Genomic DNA, 10,617 nt, shown 5'->3' with positions numbered 1-10,617 from the left:
TGTTAGACACCTAATGTGGCCATCTGTTGCTGTCCTTCTCTTCAGAATGTCGCCATCTAGTGGATTATTTAGTATCTGTCACTCTTCATCTGCGGCAACAAACTAATTCGAACGTTCCTGGGCGCAATCATTTCCAAGAAGATTAAACGTCAGTGTCTGTCACGAATTAAATAAATGAATAAATAAATAAATAAATAAATAAATAAATGCAACACATTGCATGTTGATCATTGTAAATTCATGTTTGAGAAAATCCGAATTGGTCAGCACGTCTTTCCTTGACCCAAGTAATTAAGTATTAATAGTAAAAAAAAAAAAAAATACTTCCAGAATTAATGACTGCCTTATTGCTTTGAATAAAGGAATTGTGTTGTCCACTTCTGGTTTCAATAACACGTGTGAAAAGCAAATGTTAATCAAAGATGCCTTTATTTTCTTTCTGTATTATCTGGATTATATGATGCGTAGTAATTAATAGCTAACGTTTAACGTAACCCTTCACTTCAATATCCTCTTAAATATATTACTGTATTGCACATTGTATGATTGTTATCATATTACTATGAAAACCCAATCTGCTAGAGAAAGACGAAGGCCCGATTCAGAATCAGCGTGAAAATAATCTAGAAAAGATCAATTGCATTTCTGATTTAAAATTTATCGACCAGTGTAATTCACGTTAATTTAATTAACGCCACTGGTTGTGATCATTTGTCATAATTTAGAGGCACGAATAACCTACATTTTAAAGCAACACAATTCTGTATTAGTATCTTGTAGATATAAAACAGAAAATCCACAAAAATATATATTATCATGTCACACAGTTTCCATAGCAGTTACCAATAGCCAGTTACTACCACTAGAGGGCAGACTACAGCCATTTATGGATAATCTGCTTTCCAACAATTAGGAAGTACTGTAATTATTTATTTGAAAATATCTCAATATTTTCTGTTCATCAAACTGACAGATGCCAAAACGGTCAAAAATAAATAAAGTGATCTATCACCTGCAAATATTCACAATGATACTCAATCCCACGCCACAGTAGCCTGCTGTGGTATTCATTTGAGGTCAAAGGTGATTGAAAGGGAAACCAATGCTGGAAAAGGGCAGCATGAGCACAGTCTGCAAGATCTCAGGTTGGGGGTTAAAAGCACAGTTTGGAACTTGACATTTACATCTCGGGACATCGAGTATGTGTATTTTGGGCCCTTTCACTTTAAACGGAGAAAAAAATACTTACAATGCAGAGTGATATTGAATGAGAGCACCAAGTGCATACAGCTGGTTGGCTATTCCCTGGAAGGCTGAACTCCGCAATGACTGGCAGGAGCTGCTGGTTTCTTTCCAGTTTGCAATCATTTCCATCTTTGACATCACCGTATGACAACAGGAAATGGTCATTACAAGACAAGAGAATTGATGTCATGGAGCTGGGATGGACCTTTAGTGACGGCGCTATTCATCTTTGACACTTTTGGAATGTGAGGTTGGAAATGAGGAGAGTTACGGATGCAAGTGCAGGATGACTTCAATCATTTGGTAAATGAGTACAAGAGAGATGCAGACAAAAGGGGAACGCATTTTTTTTTTTGGTTCGCCCTGCCCCCTCATCTGTCTCTGGGGACCAGGCGATTATGGAAATGTATAAATGGTTTTGAGAGAGAGAGAGAGAGAGAGAGAGAGAGAGAGAGTGAGAGAGAGAGAGAGAGAGAGAGAGAGAGAGAGAGAGAGTGGAGGTGGCAAAGCGGCAAGAGACGGATGCGATTGGCTGAGCCTTCCAATATTGAGCATGATAGAAATACAAGATCTCTCCCAGGCAAAGGAAGCGGACGGACAATAGAGTCAGAAAATACTGAAACACGTTCTGTTTCTGCTTTCTATCATCGAGCTTAAAAAAAAAGAGAGAACAGGGAGAGCAAAGCGGAAGACCAATTAACTTCAGACGTCTGATTTGGACAATTCTTCCCCCCCCCCCCCAAGTCCAGCTGAGCACAGACGCTTCCTGTGTAGAGATGTTTTTCTTCAGAATTTAACCAGACAGCCGAGCCTCTTTTAAAAGTAAATGAATGGAAATGTTTTAGGGATGAGAGAAGAGAGTTGTGACATGCTGTCGACCCAAATTGACCAAGACGTGGACCGAGTGGAATGTTCTGTTGTGTGGCAGACACGTCACCAGCCCGATACAGGTATTCTCTTCTCCGTCAAAATGTTGAATTCTACTGCATATGATGGAGTTGATTGTTATTACAAATCATTTGTTGGACTCGTTGCTCTTGAAACTTAAGCGACACGCCAAGAGACCGCTCGTGTAAACATTGGCGACAGTTTAGCTGAAACAATTCGAGCACCATACATGTTATGAATATTCATACGGCCGTTTACTGTTCATCCCAAATCAAAAGAAATCACAATCGGCATTGAAACTGTAACTTCTTATTGATTCTAGCTGAAACTGAACGCTTGACCTCCCTGGATGATCCAGAGTTGCACCTGACGGCGTCCAACTGAGAAAGCCGAATCTGCCCTGAGAGCGGGAGGGTGCCGGGAAGCGCAGACGGAGAGAGTCAAAGGGGGGTTTCCCTTTCTCTCTCGACCCGTCTCGTCGTCAGGCTGGCTGGCACTGCCATGGCGTTCACCTTTGCGGCCTTCTGCTACATGCTCACTTTGGTGCTGTGCGCCGCCCTCATCTTCTTTGTCATCTGGCAGGTGAGTAGAGCGCTTAAGTGGACTCGCACAAAAAGCTGCACGAGCAAGACAAACACATCCGCCCACGCGCGGTCGCACAACAGTGACAGCCACACAGCAGAGGTGCCGTCTTCACAAGTGATCAGGTGCATACGAACCGAAAAGCAAATATAGTTCATTCTTTTCTCAAACACAACCTCTTGCAGTCTTTCAACACCTTTCTTTGTCACTTTTTTTTTAATCATGGCGGGAAAAATACAACAATTCGACTTTTTATTTTTTACTGTAATAACTCTAATCATAATAATCGGTAAATGATAATATAGCTGGCCGTAAATAAAGTATATTTCAACACTAACGTTACTGACTGCACAATGAAATGATTTCGACGAGCAAAAATGTCAAAAGTTAAATGATTTTTTTTTCCATTTTCTTTTTATTTAAGTTTATTACTGTGTTATTCACACTTACCAGGGTGAAAAAAAATAACCGAGACTAATATTTTGTTTTTGGGCCCAAATGTGACAAAATTCTGATCAGAACAATTCATTCTTTTTTTTTTTTTTTTTTTTTTTTTTTTAATATGTATTTTTTTTTTTTTGGGGTGGATCCATGTTGACAATCAAGCCGCGCCTCAAACAAGGCGTTTGCACCCACACCAAACTGCACATGATGGATTCAGGGAGCCAGCAAAGCACTCATCTTATTGCCCGGCTTGGTCTGAATCGGCAGGAATTTTCCGTTAAAATTTGCACAGGCCTCACCAGAGACTTCTGCGGGGACTCGACAAACACCGACGCTCCACAACAACACAGGACGGCATAATATGAATTTCAAAATAGTCGTCACAAATGTGAGACTGCAAATGACTAACGTGTACCGACTGACTGAATGGTGTGACTACATATTAGTCAGTCAGTCACTGGCGTGTGTGAGTGAGAAAGCGAAAAGGGGGGGGAGGGGTGAAACGGCAAGCCAGCGGATGTCGGGCTTGCCGTCCAACCGTGTGATTGAAAGGTTTATCGAAGTATGATCCCGATCCGCCCACCAACATCCCCCCCCCACAGAGAGCCTCAATGCACTGCCAGAATATCCCAATTGAATTCGGCTGTCAGCCAATCAGATCATTTGTTCACTGCATTAGTAACCATGGAATCCACTGAGGGGGGTTTGCCTTGTTGCTATGGAAACTGTATCTGTTTACAAACGTGAAAAACAATGCAGAGAGTCACGTATACTCGCAGGAAATAAACGTTGCATGTTTGGCGTAAATTTTAGGTGGTGTACCATACACTTATCTGCACAATTTTTCTCTTTATGCTTTCCATAAGTTAAAAAAAAAAAAGATAAAAATCACTCTACTGTGTTTGAAAGGCGATGCAAAACACAACTGTCACACAATTCTACCCCCAACTACAGTATTTTGACTCGCTCATAAACAAAGACTGGAATCAGACGATTAAAAATGTTATGCAGTGCAGTTACGCTGTTATAATTTATGATAATTTTGAGATTTTACTTTTTAGTATTTTTCTTTTTTTTTTTGTTATCAAATGTTCAAGTCCTGCACAGGGCATGGACACAAACCGCTAGCCTCAATAATAAATTGCAACAGTCTGTGAATGTAAACAAATTGCTATCTTTCAGATTATTGCATTTGACGAACTGCGCACAGACTTCAAAAACCCCATCGACCAGAGCAATCCCACCAGAGCGGTGAGCGACGCCTTGTGATGCATGTGCATGCAAGAAGTGATGGGTAAATAAAACTTCAAATCTACTTCATGAACCAGTTGTAGTATTTTTGGACTCCTGTAGATGGCGCTCTCTGTTCAACATTGGGCTGAAAGCACACTGACTTGCCATTTTTTTTTTAAACCAACAGTGCCATCTAGAGGACTCAAAAATACAACAACTAGTTCATGAAGCAAATTTGAAGCTTCATTTTCCCTTCACTATCGGGAAGGCCGATATTTACACGATGAGATCATAAATTCCGATATTGTAAAACGTGTCATCTCACTCAAGAAGAAATGTCTTTACCGGAGTCCCATTTGGGAATTCCTTCCTAGATCAAATGGATGAAAAGGTTTTTCTTGCCAACGTAAAACGATGATGACTGCGATTATACACTTTTGCAAGTTGGCATCAGCTGTGAGGTGCTTAGAGAATGTTCCAGCAACAATGTGAAGCTGTAAAGTGCGAGTGATGAGGAGTGGGAGAGGAAACTGTGAAATCAGGCTGTGGGAGTGTGGAGGCGCGCCAACCGCACACACACGCACACGCACCCCCCCCACACACGCACGCACACACACACACTTATAAGCACACTTGCACAAATGAGCATGGTTACACAAACTGACTTTTTGAATTGCAACAAAATACCGAAATTATCTTATTGGATAATGATTGGACTTCCAGGTTGAAATACATTTTGATTCCACAACAGAAAAAAAGAATAATTATGCACCATGGTTTTGACTTGCATTTCCTATTCAAGTGTGTTTGAATGTCTTTGTGGCTAAAAGGAGCCCCCTTATTTCGCACCGAAAGTAAGAAATGGATGTAGAAGCGTAAAAGAAGACTCGTCCTTTTTTTGTTGTTGTTGTTTCTGATCCACAGAGGGAAAGGATTCTCAATATTGAGCGAATCTGCAACCTTCTTCGCAGGGTGAGTAAATTTCAGCTTTTCAGCCGCCAAACACCAACAAGAAACACGGCATTGGAGTTTACTTGCTGTACTTTTATAAATTGCCAGAGAACTGTTGTAACATGAATTAAACAATTTCAAAGGAACGCTCGAATTTTCAACTCAAGTATGCTAAAAATTGCATGAGACATGAGTACTATTTTAACAATGTTACAAATATATAAAAATACTCTATATAATGATTTTTTTTTTTTTACGATTGGGGACATCGTAATCGTAATTGAATTCCGATTAATTGCACAGTCCTGCTACTCAGACTGACTCCCTGCATGTGCTGCATTTAGTTGGTGGTCCCCGAGTATTCTATCCATGGACTCTTTTGCCTGATGTTCATGTGTGCCGGCGAGTGGGTCACACTTGGCCTAAATATCCCACTTCTCTTCTATCATCTGTGGAGGTACGACTCAACCGACGTCTTAAAAGCGCTTCGGCTCCTGAAGCGACAACATATAAGATAGGCTTCTCTTTTGTACCCTTTTCAGGTTTTTCCATCGGCCAGCTGATGGGTCAGAGGTCATGTACGATCCTGTGAGTGTGATGAACGCCGATATCCTCAATTACTGTCAGAAGGAGTCGTGGTGCAAGCTGGGCTTTTATCTCGTCTCGTTCTTCTATTATCTCTACAGGTTTGTTGAAGTCCAAAAATCCTTTCCATGCACTCCGGCTGTATTTAGGATTTAAGATCCAATTTCGATTCATCAGTTCTAGTTTTTGGTTAAACTGTAAATTTACAAAAGAGCATCATTACATCTGCCTTCTAGTTCAGAGGTTTAAGGTCCAAAGTCAATTTAAGACTCTAAATTGCCCATCGGTGTGAATGTGAGTCATATCGCCAACGCTTCTGTGATTCAGAGTCAACGCATGTCCGTGACGTTGGACTGGAAAACATGTCTCTGGATTCAGGGTGCCCTGGTTAAAGATCAAACTTTGGATATTTTTAGACGTTGCTCCCAGCCCAGTAAGACAGGTTCACTTACTTGTGGTGACTGTGCACGTCATCGGGAGTAATGAAGTCCCCTGAACGAACATGACTGGTCTTCCAGAAAAATGGAGTCCTAATTATTTATAACCAAGATAAACATCAGCGGTAAATCTTTCCTTGATTTGAATGTACGTTTTCAATATGTCATTTTATAATCGAGCTTTGGTGGAAGAGATTTTTGCAACAGATCGATATGCAACTGTCATGGGATGCTGTCACTTGAACCATATAGTCTAAATACAGCCGAATACTTTACTTACAATGTTGTATGACTTGCAAAAAAAAAAAAAAAAAAAAAAATGAAATTAACTGTCTATTTGTGCTTCCTCACCTTTGTTATGACGTATTTGTTGATCAAGCATGGTGTACGCCCTGGTGAGCTTTTAAGAGCTTCTCATGCTGAGATGGACGGAAAAGCGTCAAAAAGGAAAGAACAGCCACGTCAGCTCTTCGTTGCCATCAGTGGCTTGGGTTTCCCACAGTCCCACCTTGGAAGCTGAAAACTAAACAAACCCAATCTGAGTACCATTGTGAATGTAAAGGTGTTGCCTCCGATCCATTTATATCGCTTTATTATCCAAACACTGCAATGAGAGAAAGAAGGACAAAGGAACGGATGGAGGATGGAAGTGAAACGGGTGATGGAAAAGGTGTTTGCGTTGCCTTTTACGCCTCATTACAAATCTTAAAGAGGACTCCGAAGGGCTGGAGTAATCCCATGTTGCTCTTTAGTCTCTCAACTCACTGTGACTCGCCAGACATTCAACATGGGCTGCAACACAAAATAACTTGCAATCTGTCACAGGCGCAAGCTGTTTGGTGCGAATCCGTATTTTGATAGACAGCTCTAAAATCGAGCCGTTGTATTTCTGCTGGATACATTTTCCTGTAAAATGGAGAAGAAGCAAAAATCACTGTAAAAATGCAGCCAGGGATGTTACAGATGGGTGCGTGCACAGCCACTTTCACTCGAGATGTAGAGAAAGCTTAGGCTAGCGGGGTCATCAAGGTCATTTTTCAAACGGTAAAAATAACAAGGTTGAAGTCTCTTTACAGGCAATTCAACTTAAAGCGTATTGTTAGCTGCAAGGAGAAAAAAAAAAATTCCCCCTCCCCCGGAGATTTGTTCTCACAGTTTCAATGCCAAAAGATTGTATATGAAAAACATTGTGCCAAAGAACACGACGTGAATTGAAAAGCAACACGGAGGCTTGAGGAATAATGTACGTTGTCACAGTCTGTAAATGCTAAGGCGACAAGCTGTGTCTCGGTTTTCACTTTCTTCTTCTATGAAAAAAAGAAGAAATTCAAATCTTGGTACAGTGTTTCTTTTTTTTCTTAAAATGGGAACAGTAAAAGAAAAATAACTAGAACATGTTCTTTATTTTTTAGACTGCAGAAACCGCCTTATTTCCACTTAAGTTGACACATTAGCATCGATGCTAGCTAGCTATTTTAGCTCAGTGACGTCATATTTGACAAGCAATTAAAAACTCCAAACTAGCAATGTATTAAGCTTGATGACAATGTTGTGTGTGTGTGTGGGGGGGGGGGGTGCGTGTGTGTGTGTCTGTAAAAACTGAGTGGGATACTTGTGACAGAAACTCAGTGATTATGATCATTTCAGACATGTAAAGAATCATTTCACTCGCTAGATAATACAATCCGACACACAAAGTCATTGCTGCTTGATGACATCAGCGTTTTTCCTCTCATGTGTTCATTTGTTAGTTGGACTTATTTGTAGATAAAAAGTTGATTCCATTGTGATTTGAACAATCAAGTAGGACAGAAATTGCGGGGCCTGATAAAACTGTTCCCCCCCCTCCGGCTTCACGTGTAATTAACAAGTGCTGATAACATGTCTGGTGTGGCTACTTAGCAAAACGTGTCAGGAGTACTGCAGCCTGTCAAAATATTTTCGACGTTTGTCAGAATCACCGTAAACATTCACAACTCCATGTAGAATGTCTATTTTGTGTACGTTTTGAATAGACAGCAATACTAGGATTAAAGCCTAACACTGGAATAAATTCACTTGTTTGCAGGTATTCCAAATAAACGTTAGCTATGTTACCATGGGCAACAATCATTTGATGTATTGATTTTTCTTCTGAATGTCTGAAAATTTTCATTCTAGAAGCTTGGAGAATGTTTCTTTCTTAATTCAGTTTATATGTTACAGAACATACTTCAAGTTTGGAGTCAGAAAATATTATTTTTGCTATTTTTATATAATATAAAGTGAATGTTTTTTGGTGTTGTTCGTACTAATCTACAAGCAGATGAACAGTAAAACGGAAGAAAAATAACAAGAGAGCAGATGTCAAGCCACTGCTACAAAAAGTTAGCAAAAATCTTTGCTAGTTGAAGTGCAATTATGGTTTTTACAATACAGTATGGTACTAGAAGCATTTTCATATTTAAGATTAACATTTCTTTCTGACACACGCTTTAGAGCATTTACTGGATTGCAAAAAAAAACACATTTTTGTCTGTCGAGTTAAGCAAGTGCCAGCATAGCGCTAATTTGAGAGATGCTAATCTTTTCCAGATGGAAAGATACTAATAATAGTGAGTTAATTCAACGGAATGAAGAACATCCCATGATCAAACCCAGAAAACAGGTGAGCCCGGTTGTTACCCGAGCAACTATGATGTCATTTTTACTCGACAACAACTGACAAAATGGCCACGCCCTGTGATGCATGAAAAACAGGTGATTTTTTTCTGCTTAATTTATATTCCACAAACACAATATTAATCACACTAATGGTGCCGCATAAAACATTATTGTCGAGAATTTTTTTTGACTTGACTTCCCCTTTAAGTCTTGAAATAAAATTTTATAAGAATTTTCTTTTTTTGTTTCCAATTACAATAATTCAGTGACTTTATGGGTTAATTTCATGACGACGGCGGTTTCATGATCATCCTTTTTGTCTATGAAGGCTAAAATGCTTCACCTCTCAAAAGTGAATAGACCGAAATCAACACAGCAACACAGAGCAGATATTTTCCGCTAAACGAAAAGGACATATCATTCTCCACTGTCACCATGGAAACAAAATTGTGTTAGACATTCCAGTTGACTCCCTCCGAAGCTTGCACTCAACGACAAAAAAATTGAATATAATTCATGTTCATTTGCACTTTTCACATGACTGGCAGTATTTCTTCAGCACATGTTTCGTTGACTGAAAGTCTGCGCATGCAGACATGAAGCACGCATGAAGAGCACAACAACAACAATGCTTGTGTGTCTTCTCGCAGGCTAAACACACACACACACACACACACACACACACCACATGCATCTGTTTCTCCCACGACTCACACTCATCCTGGGCTCTTCCTTTACCATCACTCTCCACGCCGCCATAACTGTCTCAACGCCTTTCCCCTCTCTTCCTACGTCTGTGCTCTCACAGCCACGTTGCCATGGAAACTGGCTACAACTGCAGTGCTCGAAGCGATAAGATTGGCATACACACACGGGCGCGCGCACTGAATCGTTAATTCATCATTACACAAGACACTGTAGAACGTTGCATGTTATTCAGGATGCGCAGACGTGCAAAAAGAAGAACATACTCTTGTCAATTGTGAACAATGACATTCAAAAAGAAAGACGTTAAATATTGATTTTTTTTTTTTTTTTTAAATTGTTGGAATAAACGGACAGAATGTAAATATATTCCACTCACAGGTGTGGACATATAGTAAATAGTCAATTATAATGTGAGTTTGAATTTGAATTCCACTTTTTTAATAACAATATTAAAAAGATCTATTAAGACGATTAAGTCAGCATAAAGGGGGGGGGTGCTGTCAGTATAAAAACATGACACTTACAGTCATACTGTACCCCAATGAGGCATTTCTGTAGCCATCGAGAAGGAAAAATGTGCCAGCATATTTGTCATTAGCACTTGACATATGAAAAACAAGGCAGGGAAAAAAAAAAATAGCTTGAGTGAGAGGTGTGGGCGACGCCAGAAGCAAAGTGTACTCAAGTGGGTGCACGGAGGTGACAAATGAACGTGTCCATCAACGGAATGCACTCTCACCTCTATTTGCACGACTCGCTGTGTTTGACACAAATCGTTTTTGCGCTCTTCATCCAATGTGATTTGCAAGCAGGGAGGTGTTATTTGTCATCAAATGCAAATGTCTGCTCATGCAAAAAAAAAAAAAAAAAAAAGGGAGTTTGATTAACATGTGACTCTTGC

General features: G+C 40.0%; 1 protein-coding gene across 1 annotated transcript; it reads left to right on the top strand.

Moving 5' to 3' along the window:
• Positions 1-1,729: 1,729 nt before the first annotated feature.
• Positions 1,730-8,477, top strand: cnih2 (cornichon family AMPA receptor auxiliary protein 2). The gene is made up of 7 exons (XM_088280157.1): positions 1,730-2,195; positions 2,456-2,715; positions 4,342-4,410; positions 5,317-5,364; positions 5,688-5,800; positions 5,886-6,029; positions 6,745-8,477. The coding sequence occupies exons 2-7, from the start codon at positions 2,635-2,637 to the stop codon at positions 6,770-6,772; spliced, it is 483 nt and encodes a 160-aa protein (XP_088136283.1). The 5' UTR covers positions 1,730-2,195; positions 2,456-2,634; the 3' UTR covers positions 6,773-8,477.
• The last annotated feature ends 2,140 nt before the right edge of the window (positions 8,478-10,617 follow it).

The sequence above is a fragment of the Idiotropiscis lumnitzeri genome, chromosome 17 (genome assembly GCF_059441095.1).
Source record: "Idiotropiscis lumnitzeri isolate Australia: NSW breed Sydney's pygmy pipehorse chromosome 17, RoL_Ilum_1.0, whole genome shotgun sequence".
Taxonomy (NCBI): Eukaryota; Metazoa; Chordata; class Actinopteri; order Syngnathiformes; family Syngnathidae; genus Idiotropiscis; species Idiotropiscis lumnitzeri.
The sequence above is the reverse complement of the archived record's forward strand: the minus strand, read 5'-3'. Positions and strand labels throughout refer to the sequence as shown.

Coding starts and splice junctions, on each gene's coding strand:
- cnih2 (XM_088280157.1), top strand. CDS start 2,635: ATGGCGTTCACCTTTGCGGCCTTCTGCTACATGCTCACTTTGGTGCTG. Junction 2,716..4,341: donor TCTTCTTTGTCATCTGGCAG/GTGAGTAGAGCG, acceptor GCTATCTTTCAG/ATTATTGCATTTGACGAACT. Junction 5,801..5,885: donor CTCTTCTATCATCTGTGGAG/GTACGACTCAAC, acceptor TACCCTTTTCAG/GTTTTTCCATCGGCCAGCTG.